Source organism: Dromiciops gliroides, chromosome 6, assembly GCF_019393635.1.
Source record: "Dromiciops gliroides isolate mDroGli1 chromosome 6, mDroGli1.pri, whole genome shotgun sequence".
NCBI lineage: Eukaryota > Metazoa > Chordata > Mammalia > Microbiotheria > Microbiotheriidae > Dromiciops > Dromiciops gliroides.
Genome location: NC_057866.1, coordinates 136,545,849 through 136,571,784, shown reverse-complemented (window position 1 = coordinate 136,571,784; position 25,936 = coordinate 136,545,849). Strand labels below are relative to the sequence as shown.

General features: G+C 33.8%; 1 protein-coding gene across 10 annotated transcripts in view; it reads left to right on the top strand.

The window, feature by feature from the left end:
* The window catches only part of EPHA5 (EPH receptor A5), a 522,081-nt gene that overhangs the window by 381,814 nt on the left and 114,331 nt on the right, over nt 1–25,936 (top strand). For all 10 annotated transcript variants that reach the window (XM_043970528.1, XM_043970532.1, XM_043970530.1 and 7 more), the window contains 2 exons: nt 2,751–2,875; nt 17,408–17,567. In XM_043970528.1, coding sequence (XP_043826463.1) covers nt 2,751–2,875; nt 17,408–17,567 — 285 coding nt within the window. The remainder of the gene's footprint in view (nt 1–2,750; nt 2,876–17,407; nt 17,568–25,936) is intronic.

Below are 25,936 nucleotides of genomic sequence, written 5' to 3'. Positions count from 1 at the left end.
GCAACATGAAGGACCTCCCTTTTGGGGGAGGGAGAGAAAAGGTAGAAAAGAGAACACTGAGGCTGAGAGAGCTCTTTCCTCTTGGTGAGCTTCCAAGAGTGGACTGGAGAGGAGCTGCACAGCTGCCTCCCATAGAAACTATGGACCCCAGGTGGGAAATTAATAGAAACGAGGCCAGCTCTTCAAATTAGCTGAGCTCAAAGCAAGTTTTAGGATTGAGACAGTCTTTGCTAGAGCCATGGAACTTATTCATTTTTCTCTTCGCCTTTTCCCTTGTCCCTGACTTTATTAACTTCACCTTTGTTATATATTTTATTCCCAAACCTGATTTGTTTGTGGAAAAGAGGCTGTTAATCTCCTTTCTTATTGGACTTGGCTGTTTAGAAGGGAGTAAACTTTAGACCTCGAGATGCCTCATTATTTTCTGAACCCCAGTATTACAGTGAGCCACCCAATTAACTCTCCCCATATTAAATTTGGCTCCTACAGTGGGAAGGCAATTTTTTGTCACATTTGGCCAGTATGGATATTCTATCCATATCTGTACTATGTGCCATGATTTCTGGCAAATTATGCTGAACATGTTTTATTTCTCTAAGCTATTTTAGACTGAAAAGTGCATTCTCTATTTCTAAAGATCACATCTTCATAACACAAAAGTCTCAAAATATATATAACATGTTGCATCACCACTTAAACATGATACTTTTATAAATCCATAAGCAATTAATAGTACTTAAACACTTGTGTGTATGGCCTCCAGTGGTGAAATTATAGTCCCTTCATTCCTGCCTATTTTGTGTTGCCCATATACTTCCTTAAATCCTCAGATCTACCCAATATCTTGAGGGCCTTCTTCTTTATCTGTTTATATCACAGTGTTACTAGTGGAACACATGGTGTGCATATCTGTTATCCCCTCCTCTTGTTATATTATCATTCCACCTCCTTTTCTGGTCAAAATCAAGTCAACTTCATAAGCATATGCTCATGGGGCAGCAAGGTGGTGCAGTGGATAAAGCACAGCCCCTGGATTCAGGAGGACCTGAGTTCAAATTTGGCCTCAGACACTTGATACTTATTAGCTGTATGACCCTGGGCAAATCACTTAACCCTCACTTCCTGGCAAAAAATTAAAAAAATTAAAAAAAAAAACCTTATAAGCATATGCTCATTATGTGCCCGAAGAGGACTATTTTTTTTTTTGTCACCTATTATACTCACTTCTTTGGTAATATACTATAGTTGTGTCCACCATGAGTACTACAGAAATAGCCAGTCAGTTACATTGAATGAAAGCATAAAGATTCTAATTAATATCCAATTTTTTCAATGTGACATCAGAAATTCAAATATTTCTAAGCATATTTACTAATTATTTCAATGTTCACATTCTTGTTTAACATTATGAGGTGAAATGGTATAATACATAGATGGTCAGTAATGAAGACCTGTATTCAGAGGTCTCTCTAAACAACAACAATAGCAATTGTAATAACATGTTAAAAATCACCATATAAATATTATTTCATATGATCCTCATGATAACTTTGTGAAGTAGGTGCTATTATTATCTCCACTTTAAATTTGAGGGAATTGGGGCTAATAGAGTTTAAATAACTTTTCCAGGATCTTATAACTAGTACTTCTCTGATTCTTGAGTTATGCACTATGGTACTTATTTGCTTCACATACATCATGTGTGATCATGAGCAAGTCATTGAACTGAATGCTCCCTGGTCACTCTCTAAATATGTAAATTACAGGAGAACTGCCAATTTGTATTGGTAGAGAAAATTAATATCCTTGGGAATGCCTTAACAAAGAAATCATAAGTTCAGACAAAAAATTAAAAAACAAAAAGACAGGTTATGTACTTTATTTCTGCTTATGGTACATGTAATTGTTTATCCTTAATCAAATATACAAGTGAATAATATTTAGGTATAGTTCCATTCAAAAGTTGTCTTTTGTTATCTCATACCTGTCAGACACTGAAAAATAGGCAAAACAAATATTGTATAAACATGAACAAATAAACCTTGTCATTTGTATCACAATTACAAAGACAATTCATACAAGAAATAGCATATGGTAAAAATGCTATTCTGCTTTATGAGCCCAATATCAATGAACTAGTTTTTAAAAACATTTTTTCTTTCAGGTTTAATTTTACTGCTAAGTACTAAATGGGTAAATGAAAAGATTCATAATGGTCAATTTTACAAATAAATGAGAGCTACCCAAAAATATTTATATATGAACCAACATAGGCCATTAATTTTTTTCTGGCATAGTATCTTCCATTTATTTCCTCTATGACCTTGGGAAAGTCATTTCAAGTCCCTGGGCCTTGTTTTACTACTTCATAAAATTGGTGGTTAGACTTGATTATCACCACAGTTTTATTCAAGCACTTTCTATATTCCCATTATAGTAAGTAGTGCTCATAGTTTGTTCAATTTGTTATCAATTTTATAATTTTTTCCTTATAAAACTTCTGCTTAATATAGTTAATCTATGACTTTCATTTTGTTACTTTCATACTTCTGTATTTGCATTGAGATGTTATAAGGAAGATGAGATATAAGAATATAAGAAATGAACTGAGAGATACTGAATTGGAATTAAATGTAACATTACAAAATGGAAAAAATCATGTAATCATTCCTGTGCTTAGGCATAAGCATTAAATTTGAAAGACAGTGATATACTAATCATCATTTTTATTTATTTGTTCTATTTTCCAGCACCATCTCCAGTAACTAATGTGAAAAAAGGAAAGATTGCAAAAAATAGCATCTCTTTGTCTTGGCAAGAGCCAGATCGTCCCAACGGAATTATCCTGGAATATGAAATCAAATATTTTGAAAAGGTGTGGCTAACTGAATATAAAGTATATTAAGGGTACTTTTTGGTCTTTTTTGTAGCAATATTTGTCCAATTTGTATAAAATGTTTTGCAATTTTCTGTGTAAATCAACGTCCATTGATTCTGTAGTACATAGTTAAAAACACTTGTGTTTTATTCTGAAAAAGAGTCTTAGACTTGGGAAGGATTTTAGTTATAGTAAATCTAGTTTACCTGCCAAACCAATTCCAGAACTTATTTTACAATCTTTAATAAATGGTCATTCAACTTCTGATTAAATACCTCTAAGTGATAAGATACTCACTATCATATCCCACACATTGATTGACAGTTTTATTAGAAAGACTTCTTTTTATAGTGTTGAAATAGCCCTTCTTGTAAATACCTTTGTTTTTTGTTTTTTGTTTGTTTGTTTGTTTTTAGTGAGGCAATTAGGGTTAAGTGACTTGCCCAGGGTCATGCAGCTAGTAAGGGTTAAGTGTCTGAGGCTGGATTTGAACTCAGGTACTCCTGACTCCAGGGCCGGTGCTCTATCCACCGTGCCACCTAGCTGCCCCCTGTAAGTACCTTTCATTGAACATTATTGTGGCTCTTGGAACTGCCACACAACATCCCTCCAAATGTTTGAAAACAATAATCATTCACCACCACCACCCAACTTCCGAGTTCTCAAATGGAATGCTGGACTCTGAGGAAGGTAGTTTATTAATGGTGTCATGTGTAAATGGAAGTTGCTGTTTATGCTTGACAATAAGGTGGTAGAAAAAACAAACAAAAAATCTTTTGAGCAGCAAGGTGCATGATCCTGGCTGTTTCATTTTTCCAAATTTATGCTTTAAAAGTATTTCCACTTTTTAAAAAATCACTTTTAACAGGTAAGGTCATAGGAAAACTCCAAGGAGATTTAAACTACAGAGCTTTAGTTATAATAATGGTGAACTACAAAGGAAAAAAAAATAAACAATAATCTAAACATTTTGGGGGCAATTGCTGTACACAGCTGAATAAAATTATTTAAAGAATTTATAATAATGGTTCAAAGAAGTTATACATATATAAAATTAGGTGATTTTACTAAAAAGTTAATTGACTAAAATATAGACCAAGAAGTACAAGATAGCAAGAGTATACAAAGTTAAGAATGGTGTTTGTCAAGCAAGGCTTTATTCCTACCCTCTCCTTAGAGCTGGCATTATATGTTTAATGGTGTTCAGAACACTGATCAGACAGGAGAATTAAGAGTATCATTATCATCCAGGTTTAGGAGATGGTCAAGAGAAAAATTTAGCTAATGGAAGGGATGAAGATGTAATAGGAGCAAGACTTTGGATAGGCAGTGGGTGTGGAGAGCAGTTTATGCTAAAAGACACATAGCTGCGTGTTTCACAAATTGAGGAAAACAATCTCCTTCAAAAATTGATGACTTTATCAATGTATTTTCTTCCTAGTACTTTTGATCTGCTATAATTAAAAAAAAAACACATCAATTTTTGCATAACATCATTGACATCGTGAAGTAGAAAGTTCAAAATAGAATTGATTTATGTGAACTGTTAATGTAGAAAGGAGAGAATATGAGTTCAATTAATGTCAATTTGAAGACAGCTAGGTGGTGCAGTGGATAGAGCACAGGCCCTGGATTCAGGAGGACCTGAGTTCAAATCTGGCTTCAGACACTTGACACTTACTAGCTGTGTAACCCTGGGCAAGTCACTTAACCCTCATTGCCCCACAAAAAAAAAAAATCAATTTGAATGATTAAAATGAATCTGTGAATCTGTGGCTTAAGATAAATCCTAACATTGCTATTAACTACCTGAGTGATGTTAGGCATATAACTTAGCCTATCTGAGTTTTAGTTTTACCATATAGAAAAATAAATGATTTGACTAGATTTCCTGTGAGGTCCTTTCCAGTCCTGGTATGCATAATCCTGTGAATTAAATTCACAATCTAAAGTAAATATATTCTGCCTCATATTCATCTTAAAAAGCATCATATTTTATACGAAATTGCTATTATGTTGCTTATATATAATTTTTTTTCAAAATTCAGACAAACACCTCATAGGACATTAGTTTATTTACCTGCTAATTTCTTGGTCTCTTCCCCTAATTTACAATGTACATATTACCTGAACTCTGTTCCTTCAACTTAAAAATTAAATCCTTCATTTTAAAAACTATATTTAAATCAAATGATTTTTCATCAATATATTAAATAGCATTAAAACACTGATATGCGGTCCACAAAAATAGTCTGATGAATCAGTTTCCCTGAGGCTCTGTGCAGCATCTTGGAACATTGAACAATGTTAGTTTTTCTTTCCTTTGAGTTCCTAAGAATTTTGCTCTTTTTGACTTCATGCAGTTATATGCTGTAGATATTTCTAGGAATTTTGACTACTTTGGTTTTATAGCAATAAAATTCAGCGATGTCAAAGGACCGCTACTCCCTTGCCTATTAACTGATACCTGATATAGTACCCATTCTGTTGACAGAGATGGAATCCTGTTGAATCTGGATAGGTACAAGGCAAATATTTCTGCTCTCAATACACCTGCTAATCAGTTGAAAACCTAGAATATGAATGGACTCAGCACTTAAAATGCATGCTTTTAAGCTTACTAAAAATTTTGCAGTTAGTTTAATTCCTGGAATTTTTTTACAAAATGACTAGCATTGTATCTGGGTATGGGTTTGGGGGTGGAGAATGTAACAGAGAGTTCAAAAAGAAAAGTTCCTGATAGTCTTTAGAAAGCAAACACATTGATTTTAGTTATGTTGCTATCCTTCTGGCTCTTACAATTGAGATATTAGATGATCTTGTGGGAGTACTGAAAGTATATATTTTCTCTTAGTATCAATAATCACTGTTCAGAGATTTAAATTTCACTCAAACTAAAAAACTTAATAGCCTTTCAGCTTTTCTCTGTCTATCTCAGTACTATGAAGTACTGGGTATCCTGATGAAGGTGTTCATTGGCACCTTTTGACTGAAAAAAATTTTGATATTTATAATATTTGAAAATGTCTCTAGCTAGGGAGACTGTATCACTCTATATTATGACAATTCTGTTTAACACACATGCAGATTCTCTGCCCCCAAGTGGCTTGTCTGAATACATGAAATGTACAGTCCACAATACTGAGGAGAGTTAAAACAATGCTGTGGTTACATATTTCAGTTTGTGAAGTATAGAAGCTGTGACGTATATCATCCTTCTGCAGTGTGCATTCATAATTCATCAGAAGAAAGACCAGGAATGGTCATAAGTGGTCATATAGGATCACTGGATCATAAGTTTGGCACTGGAAAGAGCCTTAGAAATTGTTTAATGTAATGCCTTTATTTCATATATCATTGAACACCTTTTGATGTTGATTATCAAATTCAAGTTCCAGAGTAGGAACACATTTCAGAAGATCGATAACAAGATACTTCAAAAGGTTGAACCATTTACAACAGCATGGAAAATAGCCAGGAGCTCAACTTGGAAGTTGACTTATATATTGGCTTGTCACAGTACCTGGCATATACTAGGTGCTTAATAAATATTTATTGATTAATTTTGATATATTCATAACCATTGAAGATACTTTCCACAATATGTTTTCTTTTTTTTTTAAGTGAGGCAATTGGGGTTAAGTGACTTGCCCAGGGTCACACAGCTAGTAAGTGTTAAGTGTCTGAGGCCTGATTTGAACTCAGGTACTCCTGACTCCAGGGCTGGTGCTCTATCCACTGTGCCACCTAGATGCCCCCACAATATGTTTTCTTAAAAGGTTTCATGCCAACTTTTTTTAGGTCATAATATATCTCTCAAGATGGGCACCCTGCGGACATTTATATGTTTTGTGTATATGTAATCTAACTTTTCTACAAACTTCTTTTCAGAGGAAGTGGTTCACATCACTAGGATTCTGTAGCCAGTGAATTTATATAACAACGAATCCAACAGATTATGCTGGATATTCTTTAAGAAGCTAGAAGTTTCTGTATTCAGACTTTATAAAAATTCACTCAAAAGCTAGATATCTACTTCTTGCTCTAAGGGGACAATAAAATTTAAGCACTTAGGCATTGAATCAAACAGTGTATACTGGAATTTACATTATCAGCTGTAAGTCACAATAATTATTCAGGGATTGAAATCTAATGATAATGTATACCTTTGGGAGATGGCTCCAATTAGGCATTCAATTAGTTAAGTTCATATATTCAGTTCTGACCACCAATTAATACCTAACTGTTTGTGACTAAATAATTAACTACAACCCTGGATGAATAATGGCAAATAATGATTCCATGAGTTTATCACTATAAACATTGATCTAAAGAAAATTTTGATGATAGGGTTTATGTCTGACCCATGTATTCAGAAAGATCAAATAGAATAATTATTTGTTTAGGATGTTGGATCATGCCTTGAACTGGGTATGGAGGGAATGCCAAACATCAGAGTTTCAGGAGGAATTCAAACAATTCCCAAACAATAAATAAAAATTCTCTTCTTACAAATAATGACTTTGAAGGGGAATATCACAAAATCCTTTCAGTAATGTTATCTTGGAAAAAAATTATACTTCGTTCACGTTTACAAAAACTTTGGCTAGAATCTGTGACTGATACCTTGAGAGTGATTCTAATATGGAAAATTCACAAGGAAAGAATACATAGAAGTCTACTCAGGTTAACTCACCAAAGGCACTTAATTTTCCTGGAGAAGTGAAATGACTATGATACCTTTGTAAAGAATCCATATTGATTTTTTGAAAACATTTTGAACTGTGATAGAATTCTGGTCAAATTTATTTGAAGGAAGCCTATTTTCATTTCAAAACTGGTCCATAATAATCATAGCTCTGAACAAGTTATCAGAACAAGTAATTTGAGAAAGAAATTATTCTTAATGTGAGTATGCATTATCTTCATCTCCATGCAAGGAATTTGTGAACATGAATTATATTTAAGCTGCTCTAAACACAACTCCATCACCCTAAGCACACCTCATCACTCTGAAATAAATGGTCAGGGTGTAAAGATAATGCAATACACAATATTAAGAAGAACACAAATTTATATGTAACTATTAAAAAAATAAAATACTTTTAAGAGTTAAAAAAAGAATAACCCAAAATATATCACTGGAAAAGATAGCTCAATAAGAAATGCTAGGACTTTCTTTACTGAACATGTAATATTTAAAGATAGAAGTTAGTCCTATTGAAGCTCACTTTTTTAGGAAATTGAGATCATTTGGCCCATGTTACACTGAGAGTGGACTGATATGCCTTTGTCATGTTGATTAGATAGAAATAGGTTCCTCTAAAGGTGACCTGACAAAAACATTAGAGATCTCTCCTCTAGAATAATAGGATATTGGGTTTTATGGTTGTATCTCTTTTGGGCCCATCAGAACTACAAAGTGGAAGGAGCCTATTATCTCGTCACCATGCTATTGAAGTGTGGCTATTATATGTATTCTATATTTCATGGCATGGAGTAAATATAGTTTTTAAAGAGTCCCTTAATCCAGGACAATTCAATAAACATTTATTTAGCCAATTCTGTATGCAACACTTTACACAACAGAATTTTTTTTTCTGGTAAATGTGATGTTCTCCTCTTCAGAGAGGCTCATGGAGCTTAGGAAGGGAATGAAATTAATATAAAAATAATTATAACATAATAAGCTATGTGTTATATGGAGAAATTAGGAAAAGCTTCATGGAGCATATAGCATTTAGTAAAGTGAGGACCTTCATGGCATGAAGAAAATAGCACAATTAAAAGGAAAGAGGTGGGGTAAAGTGGGAAATTAATAGAAAGAATGAGTAGCTGAACTTATCGTATATGGGAGTATTGTAAAATAAGGATGCAAAAGTAAGGAGAAGCCTACCTGCTGATTAAAAAAAGGAAAGAAATGTGTGCCTGAAGAAATTATTACATATATGAGTGCTTATGTATATATGGCCACATATCCAGAGATTCATTTTTAGTTAGTTAATATCCTTTTAAAACTCCTTCAAGACCTGTGGCATTGCTTATTGGTAGATTTTGATCAGTATATTTTAGAGCAATAAAGTATATAGTTAGGTTGAATGCTTGTTCATCTCTTGCTTGCTTACTTATAAAACACCTATCAGGGGCAGCTAGGTGGCACAGTGGATAAAGCACTGGCCCTGAATTTGGAAGGACCTGAGTTCAAATCCAGCCTCAGACACTTGACACTTAATAGCTGTGTGACACTGGGCGAGTTACTTAACCCCCCTTGCCCTGCCAAAAAAAGAAGGAAAAAAAAAAGAAAAGGGAAAGCTAGGTGGCACAGTGGATAGAGCACAGGCCCTGGAGTCAGGAGGACCTGAGTTCAAATCAGGCCTCAGACACTTAACACTTACTAGCTGTGTGACCCTAGGCAAGTCACTTAACCCCAATTTCCTCACCCTCCCCCCCCCCAAAAAAAAGAAGGAAAAAAAAGCAAACAAACAAAAAAACCAACCACCTACTAAATTAGAAATATCATTTTTAAAGTTGTAGCTTTTGTTGCTTTTTATCACATTGTGGTAAGCCAACAAATTGCTGAGTAGAAAAACTATTTAAAAAAAGATAGAAAAATAGCTTTTTTTTAAAAAAAGGCAGGTTTTGATAAACAGAAAAATAAGTTTTCCTGATAGAACTTCGCAAAAATATGACAAATAAGCTAGTTTTTATAGAGTGGATTTGTATTCAATAAGTGGGGATGCTTGAGGGATATCAAGGTGGAACAGTATAAGATATGAATTGGAGACAGTAGGTATTTTAGCATAGATAGCATGGACAGGAATAGTGAAAGGCTAAAAAGGTAGGGAAATGGAGTGTGTATGTACCTAGTTATGTAAATTATTCTATAGGGGAAGCTAGGTACCACATTGGAAAGAACAGTGGCCCTGGAATCAAAAAGATATGAGCGCAAATCTCACTTCAGACATTTACTAGCTGTGTAATACTGGGCAAGTCAATTAACCTAAATTGCCTTAACCATCCAGGGCCATCTCCAATTGTCTTGATATTGTTTCTCTGATACTATTGTATACAATTGTCTGATACTATTTACTCTACTACCTGCACTGTGATTTCAAGCCAAGAAAGAACTATAGAATTATTTATAAACTTAAGAGCTTATATCCAGGATTCTGCTCTTTTCTTTTCAAAGTATGTAATACATATACATATATTTATGTATTTATATATGTATATGTACATATATATGTACACACATACATGTATATATGTGTACATGTGTGTACACAATACATGTGTGTGTGTGTGTGTATCTTACCACTGACCCCAGATGGCTCTGGAGGAGAGAGTGGGGTTGGTGACCTTGCACAGCTCTTCCTCACTTAAATCCAATTCAGTGCAAGTCATGACATCACCCCGATGTCATGGTACTCTTTGGGAACAAAGGACAAACAACAACGTTATTCCATGGAAGTGGCCTTAGGATGTTGTTAAATTTCTTTGAGTAGCCTAGTGGCAACAACCTGAGATCCAGTCAAATTCAATGTAGAAACTTATTTTGTGTTCTATCCCTCTTTGGTACAGTATAAGTTATCTCCAAAAGCTACATCATTCTGAGTTTACAATGTACATATATTTGCTATTACCACAAGAATTAAATAAAATAACCAATGTATATGTATATATATATATATATATATTAATATGGAAATATGCATACCAAATTATACTTATTTCTAATTCAACTATTTGAATTTTTGTTGTTTGAATAGATTATAAGTAAAAACCTAAAAAAAAAACAATCAAGAGAAATTGTAAGTAAACTGGGATAAGAGGATAACAAACTTAGAGAAAAAAAAATTAGAAATCAGCTAAAACAGTTTCCCCGTTTTACAGATGAGGAAAGTGAGACCTGAAAAGGTAAAGCGACTTGCCCACAGGCACACATTTAGAAAGTGTTAGATATGATATACCAATTCAGATATTATGCTCCTGGAAATAACACACTTTCAACTGTACCACAATCAATCAACTCTTACTATGACTCCTAATGATAGAAGCCATAATTTTAAAGAAAGTTAATAAAAGATGCTTAATTTTAGTATAACATTTTACAATGAAAATCTGCTTTCTGTTATTTACTCTACCTGCACTATGATTTTAAGCCAAGAAAGAACTCTAGAATTATTTATAAACTTTAGAGCTTGTATCCATGATTCTGTTATTTATCTTTTCAAAGTATGTAATACATATGCATATACATATGTGGTCATTCAAAAGTAAATCTATAAAGGCAAATCTGTGTTTATATGCATGTAAGATGATATATTTATAAAGATGTTATACCAGCAGCTAGGTGTTGCAGTGTGTAAAGCAACAGCCTTGGATTCAGGAGGACCTAAGTCCAAATCTGGCCTTAGACACTTGACACCTACTAGCTGTGTGACCCTGATCAAGTCGCTTACCCCTCATTGCCCTGAAAAAAAGATGTTATAGCTTATCAGCATTTTGTATCAAAATCTACTAAGTCAAGTATGCCAGAATTGCATATACTAGTTTTTTTTTATTTTTTTAATGATGTAAAGGGTATTATGTTATTTAGGGTGCTTCAGATAATAACTTTATGTACAACATGCCCTTTACTCTCATTAAACTTATAACTGGGTAGGAGGATGTGGACTATAAGGAAACATAAAATAATGACTGAGTAATTCATAAAAGTGGTGCAAACAAAGTGCTACATTTCCCTGGGTGGAGAATATAATTGATGATTAAGGAGGCAGAATGAAAATTTTTGAAGGTGATATTTCTGTGAGACTTTTGAAGATTTAATAGGCCATGCAATGCATCAAAAGAAAGAGAGTGTTGGACTTGAAGTTAGAAAGACCTGGGATATCTCTGACATATATTAACTGTGTTTCTGTGGGCAAATCATTTTGTATTTTACTATTCTAGGAATCTCTGTAATTTGCAGAAAAGTTGCAGAAGTAGCACCTAGCATAATTCATGGTACATAGTAGGTGATTTTAAAAAATGTCCTTTAATTAATCTATAGCAGAAGAGGGAGATTGGACCCTGGAGTATTTCCTACCAATTATATGACAGGTCAAGATTAAAAATTATAGCTGGATTGTGGGAATTGGCAAGTAGACAAATAGAAAGTATGAAATAAAAAGTGTCATTGGCAAAATGTGGTGTGGGTATTCTAGAGTGTGTTCAGTCTTGCATGGTTGTTTTGTTGTTGTTTTTTTGTTTTTGTTTTTTTTGTTGTTGTTTTGGAGCAATGAGGGTTAAGTGACTTGCCCAGTGTCACCCTGCTGGTGTCAAGTGTCTGAGGCCGGATTTTAACTCAGGTCCTCCTGAATACAGAGCCATTGCTTTATCCACTGTGCCACCTAGCTGCCCCCACCCCCACCCCAGTCTAGCTTGCTTGGAGGAGGAAGAAGAGAATGGAAGAGTGAGATAGACTGTGAAAATCTCTTCCAAGGTGTGCCATATAGTGGAATTATTTGAATAAAACTTTAATGATGAGAGGCAGTGTTCATAATGCATAGAAAGCATACTTCAGAGTCAGGAAAATTAGATTCAAGACCATCCCTGACATATAATGATTACATTTCTCTTGACAAGTCATATAACTTTTCAGTTCTCTAGGCAACTCTCTAGGACCATCAACGTCCAGAAGAGGTGCCATTCTGCATTGGTAGAGGGAGTGTTCTCATATAGAAATTTGCTATACCAATGAAATCACAGATGTAACCCTATCACCTTTCTGCTTAGTTAGGGTGTGGTTATTAGCTTTCAAGACTCACTTTGAACTTTCAGGGTGATTTCCTTTCACTGGATGCTTGATATCCTAGTAAAAGCAGAAGAGAATTCCAGACCAGGGTTTTTGCATTAACCAGCTGGCATTTCTGTCTGTGATTGCCCTGAGCTAATAGAGTTCAATGGGGTCTTCACTTTTCCTATATAGTGATGGGCCCATTGCCATCTGTTAATTCAAGGCAGGCATAGATAGAGAGGCTGTCTTTGGGATTGTTGCTTGCCAGCTGGCTTCTCATCCCAAATAACTCCCTTCCCAGCATTTGGGCAGCCAGCTAATGTCACTCATTTGCTCAACTAAGGAGTGGTGAAGTGGAGAAATAACAGATCTACCCTCTTAGTAAAAGAGTTCAAGGCAAGACAAATGGAGCTATTGAAAGTATGCATTTTTAAAGTTTAGGATATAGAAAATATAATGTTTGAGGATTTTTTAATGGATTGCTGGGGGATGAAGCAAGAAAGCAAATAGGAGGTCATTTTGGATATACTACAGGCATGTTTGTGTGGGTTTTTGTTTTCTGAGACACATCCTTGTACTATGCTAGCCACCCTGTGAGATAACAGTCTTCAGCTGGCTCATGATGGTACTTAAAGGTTTAATCCTTTCAGAATTGTGAAACTTTTGGATCCCTTGGTATGATACCCCTGTGAGAAGCACAAAATTACATACATAGATGAATCAGCTCTGTGTTATGAATATGGTAAAATGCATAGTTTTAGGGAGCAAGTTTCTAGTGTCCTGATGTTTTTCTATTGGCCTCCTGTTTCCTTATTATTAAAAAAACCCTATATTCAATTGTATAGGGTTACTGTCATGCAACCTGACTTTTTACAGAAATGATTCACTCTCATTATAGAAAGATGTTTTATGAGCAGCTAGGTGTTGCAGTGGATAAAGCAACAGTTTTGGATTCAGGAGGACTTGAGTTCAAATCTGGCCTCAGACACTTGACACTTACTAGCTGTGTGACCCTGATCAAGTCACTTAACCCTCATTACCCTGAAAAAAGACATCATAGCTTATCAGCATTTTGTATCAAACTCTATTAAGTCAAGTATGCCAGAATTGCATATACTAGTTGTAATCATATTCTTCAACTATGACAAATGACAATAAATAAGTAACATCCAATAAAAATATCTTGAAACCATATCCTTCTGGCAACAAATAAATGAGAAAGTAGTGGATTAGTCTAACAAGCTTTGTGTCTTCACAAGTACCACTGATGTTTTCCACTTGGGTATTCTAAGAATAATCAAAATCAATAATATTTGCTGGGGCAAATCTGGCCTTCTACCTGCCAGCACAAAATGAAATGCTAAGAAAGTAGTCAAAATTGGTTTTCACCTACTGAGACTTAGACTTCTTCATCATGTTTGGCATTGAGTATTGTGAAAACAAGTTGCCCAGAAGCTCAAATAAGCAAGCTTTTTCATCTTCCTTGACAACTAGAAAACTAAGTAAGCCAGTTTAAATCATTTACCAAAGGTCATAGAGTCAGAACTAGAGATTGTAAAAGAATCATTTTTGTCTTCTCAAATTGGGTTCAAGAACCATAACTAACCCACTGCCCACTTTTTTAAAAAAAAAGAAACTGAGGCATTTTTTATGAGTAGCCAGAAAACAGTGAATTTCTAGGATTATAATTCTAGAGCCAGAAAGGACCGAAGAGGTCATCTGGTCTTATTGTAAAGATGAGGAACCTAAGAATAAGAAAGGTTGCTGAAGATTGTATAGGTACCAAATGGCACAGCCAGGATTCAAACTCAGGTCTGCTATCTCATTTTATTCACTTTCAAATTAATCAGTGGAATGTGTAGCATATGACAGATTTCTTTAAAAGGAAAAAAAAAAAGTTTGTTTTTTTTTACATGTCAGCAAATGACTCAAGTTTTCTTCATTTTTAAATATATTGAATACATGCCCATTAGCTTTGAATCAGTATTGGTGAATTGCTTTGATATCATTGAATAAATTAAAAAATAAATATAAAAAAGTTTCAAAATAATAGTAATTAATGCTATTCTTGAGAGTTTTTGCTTGTTAGCTTAATTAGGACTACATTTCTGCATACCTCATAGATTTGAACATGGAATTCTATGGGGGAGTTTGTTTTTTTTCTTAGAACATGGAATTCTGAAAAAAATGTGTTATAACAGAGGGCAAAATCATTGGACTGAATAGTAATCAGGAAAAACCATGATTCTGTTGATCAGGCACTAGCTTTATAATTTGCTTTCCTTATCTGAGTTCCGGTTTCCTACCTTATAAAGATGGAAAAAAATATGTAACATATAAACTTCATATATATAAATATATATATATATACACATATATATACATATATGTGTGTGTATAACATAAACTGGAATATATATAAAACTGGAATACAATATATACATTTACATGCATACATATCTACATGTACACATACACACACAAACACACGCACATATATATATATATATATATATATATACATATAAATGTACCTGAAGTATAAAAAATATAAATCTTTGAATTTCTGGTGAGAATCATTAAGCTTCAAGAGGGCAGGGCCTACATCTACTATAGTATAAACTCATTGTGTATATCAATTAATGATTTATTATAAGTGATTCTCCATAAGAAATTGGAGTCTGCAGACATATTGTGATATTTTTCTTCACAATGTCCTCCCATTTAGTAGAAAGATATTCACATGTTCTTCCCATTAACTCTTTTTTTTTTTTAAAAATCAATACAACATTTCTTTCTTTAAAGATTATTTCCCTGAAATATTTTTGAAAATTAAGATTTACAGTAGGTAATCAAGTTCTTGGAGAAGTCAGCTTCTGGGAATAAAATATAAAGCTTAATCATTTCTCACCCTTTCATTAACCATTAATTAGTCTTAATTATTTTTAACATTAATCAGAAAGATAATCTAAGTTGTGTATTCAGTAAATAAATCATTTAGAATCTAGTATGAGGAACAGAATATATCCTAAGTGGAAAAATTTATAACATAGATTGTGACCATGTGTGCAAATGTAATATTTGAAGTTCTATATGTAGACAATGCGACAGTGAGGTAGTTCAGTGGATAGAGCTTTGGGTGTCAAATCAGGAAGACCTGAGTTCAAATGTGGTTTCATATACTTAATAGCTGTGTGATTCTGGTTAAGTCACTTAAACCTCTGTTTGCCTTAATCTGCTGAATTAGGAAGACCATAAGGGCTCATAAAAATGAGATATTACTGAACAATTGAACAACATAAAATATATAGAGGAAAGTTCTGAGAAAGGTATAAATATTTGATCATTAAGAATTCCTGCCTTAATAAAACATCCATTATGCTGTCCATTATACAAAATATGTTAAGGCTCTAATTTGTATAGCATTTTTCATCTTTATATCCCCAGAATATAACATAATGCCATGATCTTTGTAGGTTCTTAATGAACCTTTAGTGATTTCAGTTAGATGTGAGCTGATTAGCTCACTGTTAACATCCGTGACTTTGGCAGGATTTATATAGGGTAAAAAGATAGAACAGTGATCATTATCATTCTATTCATTTACCATTCATTTTCCAATGTATTTTCCTTTCCTCTCTGCCTTTCCCACATAATGGAAACACAGTAGAATGGATATAAAACAGGTAGTGGCTTGAAATGTGTTTATCATTTTTTGAAAATCAGTGGAATGAAGTAAAAACTTCTCCCCAAAAGAAATAGATGGTATTCCTGCTAGATTCTACCTATGTCTAACCCCAGCCTTCTTGCAATTTTAATCTATCACTGGAAGCATGATTGAAAATACATGAATACACAATGACTCAGAAAGTATTGTATTTCAAGGTTATTTTCCCCTAATTCAAAACTTTTGAAAATAGTCACTATTAATAATACAATTTATTCTTTTTCAAAATGACTACATAAAAATTCCAAAATAACATTTACAAAATATAGCAGATGGATATCATACTCTTTCCACATTCCTTATGGTCACTTAATTTTCCATGTTTGTCCCTTTGCACAGGCTCATCCCAATTCCTGGAATGCACTTCATCTACTCTACTTCCTGTAATCCTTGATTATTAAAAAAAAAAAAAAAACTCTTCTACTTAGTTTTTCTATGTTTCCAGTACTTTCCCCATTTGAGAGAACTAGTTGGTGCAAAGGAAATAGGACTAGGCCTGGAATAAGTAAGACCTCAATTCAATCCAGCCCCAGACCCTTACTAGTTAAGTGTTTCTGGGTAAATCACTTAACTTCAGTTTGCTTCAGTCTGTGAAATCGGGATGATCATAGTATTCATCTCACAGGATTGTTGTGAGGATCAATTGAGAGAATATTTGTAAAGTACCAATAATTGGTACTTAATGTGTTCTTTTATTCTTCCTTTCTATTACCATATATATATTAATGTGTATATGTCTCTCTTCTAAGTGTCTTGACAGTAGAGACAGTCACATTTTTGCTTTTTTATCCTTAGCACCTAGCTGATAAGGGCTTATTAATTGAAAGAGAATATTTTTAAATTCTGCATAAACAATATATTTGGGTTTATTGATTCTTCTTAAAAATTAAGCCTATATTAAATGAGAATTCAAGCATCTATTCTTTAATTGTACTTTACTAATTATTTATCTGATATATCCCATTTTCTCTAATACTCATCTTTATCTTTGTTTGTTGGTATATTTATGTATGTGTGGGTCAAGGATCAAGAAACCAGCTACACAATTATCAAATCTAAAGAGACAACTATTACTGCCGATGGTTTGAAACCAGCTTCAGTATACGTCTTCCAAATCAGAGCGCGCACAGCAGCAGGTTATGGTGTCTTCAGTCGAAGATTTGAGTTTGAAACCATCCCAGTGTGTAAGTCATTTTAATTACTGTCAGCTCATGTCTCTGTAACTGTTACCAGAAAGGAGTCAGTGGATCAATATCCTTGCAGGGAACTCTGTCAGTCTTATTTTCATTCATTCTCTCTGAGGCATGATTCCTTTAGTTAAAAAACATCAGTCACGCCATTACTCTAAGTTGACGGGTTAACACATCTGTCCCTGTTTCCTCATCTCATTTATTCTAGTGGGAGAAGAAGCATCAGGAAATCCTTAAACTTTAGAAATGTGTAGACTCTGGTTTTAAAGAATTTCTATTTATTCCTGCCACACTTGTATTCAATTGTTGCAATGTATTTCTTATTGGTTGCTTTATTGTATTCTTCACCTACTCCAACCCTACCCTAGAAGTCTTTATGTTAGAATTCCATGTAGAGGCTTACTTATTATGTGTCAAGGTAGGAGGGAAGATTTCTCTTAGGAGCCACTCTGATTTAAAATAAATATCGAACACTATCAGTCTTTCCTCAACAGAGCCCTAAGCGATATGTTTTGAAAATCTTGCTGCAATATTTCTTTTAGTCAACTACATTAAGAAATGCATTTTGTTTTAAATGTTTATCAAAAACATTTATGATGCATCCAAAAACAAATAGTTCAAGAGGATGATGAGATTAGAAAAATCACAATAATTGAACTTTGTAGATGGAAGAGTCTCTAATGTTTAAAGTATTTTCATTCTCACTTGAATGTAACTGTGCTACTATTTCATTGAAATTACATGTAAATGTAAATTCATTCGTAATTTGTAGTATATGTATTTATTTATATATGTACCTATAAATGAATTCACATTATGTGTGTGTTTATTTTAAACTAGCATTTTTGAAGATATCATAAGGGGATCAAGAATGTGAAATCTGGAAAGGACCTCAAATATCCTTTATTCCATTTCCCTTACTCTACAGATAAGAAAGTGTGATCAGAAAGTGATGACATATACTTTATTAAAAAAATGCAGGGGGTAGCTAGGTGGTGCAGTGTATAAAGCACTTGCCCTGGATTCAGGAGGACCTGAGTTCAAATTTGACCTCAGACTCTTGACACTTACTAGCTGTGTGAACCTAGGCAAGTCATGTAACCCTCATTGCCCCACAAAATAAACAAATGAACAAACAAACAAGCAAATAAACAGAAAAATAAATAAGTAGACAAATAGATAAATAAATAAATGGATGAATGAATGAATAAATAAGCAAATAAATTAAAAATAAATGCAAAAGGTTTTTCATGGTAAAAATAGTATTTCCTTTTATTTTTCAACATGGCTATAATAAAATATTTTTCTAATTACTTTTAGTTTGGAATAATTGGAAAGGTTGTTCCATTAAATATTTTGGTATGAAATGTTATAGGTTTTTGGAAAATCAATGTCAACTATGTTTAAGTTAATTCTTCTTAGTATCCTGGCAAAAAGGTTTTCTTATGTGTGTATCCCTAGAATATTCACTCAGAATGTATAATTTTAAATAATGAGTGTATTGATTTGTGGATGAGTGAACTTAAGAGTTATAAGGAATGATTTGTTATTTTAATTTTATTATTATTATATTTCATTAGATGATTTTCTTGTAATTAAAGATATTGAAATTCATATATTAAAGTTTAGAAAGGACTGTGATGTACAATAAAATAAAACCTATGATAGCTCTCAAGGGGCCCATGGGATATATACATAATTCTCATTTTTTGGAAAAAGGAAGTCTTATTGTCAGAATCTCTGATATAATTAGTTTCACAAAGTTAAAGAGAGAACTAAGAATTGAACTATTTTCTCTGGCTCCTCACAGAAAACCTTTTGCAGTCCTTTTGAATGTATGAAGAATACTAAAGGCAGTGAAATGGTACAGTGGATATAGCACTGGGTTGGGAATCAGGAAGTCTCATCTTCATGAATTTAAATCAGGTCTCAGACACTTATGGGCTGGGTGACCCTTGGCAAGTACTTAATCCTGTTTTCCTCACTTTCCTTATCTGTAAAATGAACTGGAGAAGAAAACAGTAAACTATTCCAGTATCTCTGCCAAGAAAACCCCAAATGGAGACATGAAGAATTGGACATGACTAAAATGAAACAAGAACAAAAACAACAGAATACTTAAAAAAAAATACACTCTTCAAAATAGACCCCAAAATTATGAGAGTTATTCTTCCTTTAACAGTCTAATGGTTCTTTGAGTAGCAGAATTAGGATTTTCATTTTTGAAGATTCATAGTTAAACCCCAAATATAGTAAAAAATGGAAAAAAATGTGAGGTGATTACTATTAATGATCAAATCAAGATAAAGAAATATAAAAATAAAATTAGGGTAGAAACAATCATAGTTGAGTTATGAAGCTCTAAAATACCTATAAAGTATAACCCAAGTGTTCTATATGAATGCCTTTTGTCCTTTTTAACATACACTATAAGTATGGATTACTAGTACTGCTTTTCTAAGGAAAGAGGGGAGTAGAATTTGAGTCATATGTAAAATTCTGAAATTAAGGAGGTTGTGTTTGTGTGTTTGTATGTGTGAGTATGTGTATGTGTGTGTGACTGTGATGTTCTCTCTGACAACGAGGAGAGAGTAAAAAGCAAACTACTAGGTGTTTAGGTTCAGAATTCAATTGAGAAAGAAATCTCTTGCTGGACGTACATGGAGAAAGTTGAGTTTGGACAATGTCACCATGAAGTCCAACTGTGTAATTCTAGGCCTGAAACCTGGTGATTCTTGCTCTATGACAACTAAATATATGAAAATCCAAACTTACATAATTCACAGAGTAAGGAATAAATTTTCATGTTGCAAAGAAATCTTTGTTTTATTAAGTATTTTTATTTTATGAAAAAACATTCATATACATAATGCTATATTATGATTAATGTAAAGATCAAACTCAGTATTAAAATATGACTTTTTTATGACTAGACAAGCACAACTATTTTATGACTGTATCTCTGTATTGATGAAATATATGTATAGCATCCAGAAGTACCCCTATCACTTGCATGTATCTTATTCCAGACAAGTTATCCCAGCTTCAAAATATAATGTGGTTAATTATCCACTCAAAACTGTAACTCATAAAATCTCACTTATGTTGGATATTCTGTGATCCATTGGCCTCCTTACTGTTCCTCACACAAAAAAGTCTATATCTTGATTCCATGCAAATTCATTGGTTTTATCCCATGCTTGGGATTCTCACTTTCCTTATCTCTGCATCGTGGCTTTGTCAAAGTCCCAGCTAACAATCTAGATCAGAAAAGAAGTCTTTATTCATTTTAATTCTAATGAGTTTCCTTTGTTGATTAGTACCAATTTGTCCTGCAGGTACCTTATTTTATATAATTGTTTTCACGTTATCACCCCATTAGAAGCATCTAGGTGGCACAATAGATAGAGTCAAGAAATTGAACCTGAAGTCAAGAAAATGAGTTCAACTGCAACTGAAGATATTTCTTAGCTATGTGATTCTGTGCAAGTCATTTAATCTGTGTCTGTCTCTTCAAATGAAGAATGGAGATAGTAATAGAATCTTCCTACCACATTGAAATAAGGATCAAATGAAATATTTGTAAATCATTTAGCTCAGGGATGGGCACATAGCTGCTACTCATTTCCTTGCTTCCAATTAGACTCTTTGAAGATAAGAACTCTCTTTTGCCTTTCTTTGTATCCCCAGAATTTAGTGCATATTTGTTATTTTTTTGTTTTGTTTTGTTTTGTTTTATTTTGTTTTGTTTTGTTTGCAGGGCAATGAGGGTTAAGTGTCTTTCCCAGGGCCACACAGCTAGTAAGTACCAAGTGTATGAGGCCAGATTTGAACTCAGGTCCTCCTGAATCCAGGGCCGGTGCTTTATCCACTGTGTCACCTAGCTGCCCCCATTTAGTGCATATTTGGTGCATACCCAGCACATAGTTGTCACCTAATAAATGGTTATTACCTGAAAGATGAGATGAGGGCTGGAGAACTTAGGAGAAGCTGATTATAAAAGGCTAAGGCATCAAACATTTTTTGAATCTACCTTTAAATCCACCTATAGATTTAAAGACTTGGTTTAAAGAAGAAAGAGGTATCAAAGAAAGAATAATATCTAGGGAGTATAATTGACATGAATGTACATAAATAACTGCAGAATTCTCTGTAATGTCTAAATTGTTTTCTTTCATTTTCATTATTATAACTTATATGTTTTCTCCTCATTTTGCATAACCAACTCAGAAAAACAAAACCAAAAGAGCATTTGGGGTAGGACAAAGGAAAAAGGAAAGGACGGCCTTTTTTTTCCATTACAAGAAAAACAACAATGGAGGGTTGTCAATTATATGCAGGAAGAGACTTTAAAGGCCATCAATTCTAACCTCCTTATTTTTCCAGATGAGGAGCCTAAGGACCAAAGACATTAAATGATTTTTCAAGTCAAACAGCCAATAAGATTCTAATTTGAAATGTCAACCCAGTTCTCCATTACTCCAAGTCCTGGGCTATCTTCATTTGACCATTCAACAAAACAAAACAAAGACCAATTAAAATGAAAAACAAAAACATATTAGTGGGTACCAGTTACTTAATACTGACACTCATTGGTTCAAGAAAATAAATGATATCACATAGGAACTGGGGATGCTCTTGGGCAGGGGAATTACATAATTCTGGAATTTTTAAAAATGCATTTATGCAAATAAAAGTTTCTATTCCACAAGAATAACTTCTTTTACAGGCTAGTTTTAGTTTGTTATCTTTTCTTCCTATTTTCTCTCCCATTTTCCCTTTAAATTATACAATATACGTCCTAGGATCTATCCCAATCCACTAAAATGATCACCATTATGCTAATAATTCTTTTTTGTGGGGCAATGGGGGGATAAGTGACTTGCCCAGGGTCACACAGCTAGTAAGTGTCAAGTGTCTGAGGCCGGATTTGAACTAAGGTCCTCCTGAATCCAGGGCCAATGCTTTATCCACTGTGCCACCTAGCTGCCCCCTATTATGCTAATAGACGTTTTATTCTATTTCTTTCTTTTTTTCTGTGCTACACAGGGTCACAGCTAGTACCTGTCAAGTGCCTGAGGCCAGATTTGAACTCAGTTCCTGCTGACTCCAGGGCCAGTGCTCTATCCCCTGCTCTAGATTTTTATTCTCAAAATACATTTTATTTTTATCTCTAGTTTTGGCCACTCGCAGAAGATGTAGAAAAATAGGATTATTTTGAAGCCTACAACTTAATGAAAAGAAGTCATATTTTATACCAAAACACAGAATATTGACTCAAATCCTGCCTCTGGTACATATGGTAATTGTATGACCCAGTCAAGTTAAATAATCTCTTAGTGGTCTAGTAATCTCTCTAAGACTATTTGTTTCAGATAATGTGATAGCCTGCATTGGGAGAGAAAAGTCCCTCATATAGAAGATCCCCATACAGTGAAATTACCAATTTAATCCTTATTCTTACATCCTTATGGTTTAGGATTCTCTTTCCTTATTTCTGAGAGGGAAATACTGTTTCTATAAGGGTTATCTCAAACTTCATATACGTGCAAAGTATATATAAATGTGTAAGAGTGAACACTTTGAATATATAGATAGACTGTATATATGTGTGTGTGTGTGTGTGTGTGTGTGTGTGTGTGTGTGTGTGTGTGTGTGTGTGTGTGTGTGTATCTATGGGTAGGACAAGCTTTGTATTTAGAATCTGAACACCCAGGCTTGAGTTCTTAGTTTATTTCTGACCTTGGAAAATTTGAGCAAATTACTCCATTTCTAGTCTTCAGTTATTTATGTAAAAATATAAGGCCATATTTTAATTCCAAAATCCCTCATTTGAATATAAGCTCTAAATCCTACTTTCCTATAAATCTGTGATTCTCATCATATATTTTAAGGCCTTAATTTTTTCTTCCCTGTTTTCTTTTTGTTTCTCTTTATATTTTTCAATCTGAACATAATTATCTTTAATAGAGAAAAAAGAATCAAAATAAGAGGACTTCTTTCTTCTATTACCCATTATCATATTATCATCCACCTCCCTGTTACCCTATATTATTTTTCTTGTTTGTTTGTTTTCTTGTTTCCTGCCCCAATAACTAAAAAGTTATTTTTCTTCTTAGCAGTCTTCATGAATTTGGGATTGGTCTAAGATTAAGTATTCTGTACACTCTGAAAATATAACTTAGTTTTATTCATCCTTCATTTTCTGCTCTTGCTTCCATGTCTCTTTGATAGTTTATTTTGGATCAGAGTGCACCGTGTAGTTTCATTGGTGTATTTAGTCTGCTCCCTATTCTACTTTATTGTAATGGATTCTGTTTATGATCTGGAAATGACATTCTTGGAGAAATGGAAGTTGTGTCCAATTTGAATTCACATGACTGGAATTTGAATACTGATATGGCTACTACCAGCATGAAATTATGGTATTCATATGCCTTCCCTGAGCCCCTTTCCTTATTCATAAAATGAATGGATCATATAACATAATCTCAAAGATCTCTTCTATCTCTATGCAATCCTATGATTCTTAGCTGTAGTTTTGTTCTCTAGAAAACTTTGAACATGGAATCCTATTTCTTCTTTCTCTATATCCTTTGAAATCAGTTCTGCCAATGTCATACTAAACCCAACTATTCCTGTTTTCTCATAAAATATAATATGCCATACTCATTTCCTTCTGAGGCTTCTGTCATCTCTATTTTACTGCCCCAAATTTCTTTATTGGTGAAGATTAAATCCAGAATAGGAGTTCCCTTTTTCTGTTGTTTCATCTTCTAAGGCTAGTTGAGATTTTATTACTTGCTCTGTTTAATCAAAACAACATTTTAAATTAATCATATGCTTCATTATAATTCTCTTAAATTGTATTGGATGTGATCTGGTTATTTTATTTTTCTCATATTTTCTGTCTTTTTTCCCAATGATATTTTCAGTTACTTTTTAAGGTAGTGTTAAGGGCTAAAATTCTAGCTAAACTGTCTAAAATATCTAATGAGTGGTCGCCAATAAATTATAAGCTTTAGCAAGAGTTAGACTTTTAAGCATTTATTAAGGAGAATAAGAATTTGGTAAAGAGAGAGAGAAAGGCCTAGATTCCTATCTATTAAAGGGAGAGCACATTTCTAGCTCCGCTCTCCACCAGAGTCCAAAGGAAAAGAGCCCCAGAGTCAGCGCCAGTCTCTTCCTTCCTCCTCCCACTAGTCTGCGTCACTTCCTCCCCGCCAAAGAAAAGACTCCTGGTCTTGCCCTCAAAGACCTTCGCTTCATGGGCAGAACTCTTCTACAGTAAGTATCCAGCAGGTGGCGTCATTCCAATCGTTACAATCCCCCCTGTTGTTCCTCAAGAAACAAAATGTTTCCTTGACGGAACAGTAAAAACAATATAATAACTATTGCTAACTAATAATATGTGAACAACAATATAGAAAAGGAAGAGAGGAAAGTTTTGTCCAGAGGGGCGATTTTTTTGTCCTCATGAACCGACGCTTTGACATTGGTCTTGCAAAGGGAGGGCCTCTGCAGAGAATACATATTACAGATGGTGTATATTATAACAGAAAAAGAAAAGAGAAAAAAAACAAAACAAAACTGTTCATTTAAAGTCTCTGAAAGTCTTTTCTCAGATGTCCTCTAGGTGTAGTCATGGAATGGAAGTCTTTTCAGGGGTTGATGTATGGATACTGGTAATCAGCCAGGAAATTTCCTACAAAATTGAGCTTAACACAACTTTAAAATAGCTTTGTCAATAATCAAATCAAACAATGAAAGTTCTCAAAAACATGTCTAAGGGAATACAGAATCTTAGTTGTTAACACGTGAAACATATAATAAAACAAAAATTGAAACATTCTTTAAAATTATAATATTACTATAGTCCCCCCCTTATGGAGGGTAATTGAGAAGACAATTGCTGTGATATTAATTTTTAAAAATAATTTTTTATCTTTGTTTCATCACTTTTTGCATCATCTGCCTAATTATCCTCATGCCATTATGAGAAATTAAAAAATCTAATATAATTGGTAACAGGTGTCAAGGCCAAATTCAACACTGTATTTATCATGACACCTGAGATAATTATGGGGGTTACCATAAAAGAACAGAGAAATGATGGGATATGAGCATTCCCACACTTGAGCAATATGTACTGCCCATACAGTATGCCAGGCTTAAAATAGGTGAATGGAATATATGTCCATGCCACCGAACATATTGGAAGAAACTGAGTCAGACTTAATCAGATGCATGGGATTGAGATGTCCATGGCATCAGGCATATAGGAGGGAGCATAGAAACCAGGTGTAGAAGTGAGATGGGTGGGATGAATACTTCCAGCCATCTGTACAATATTGTGGGGAAAA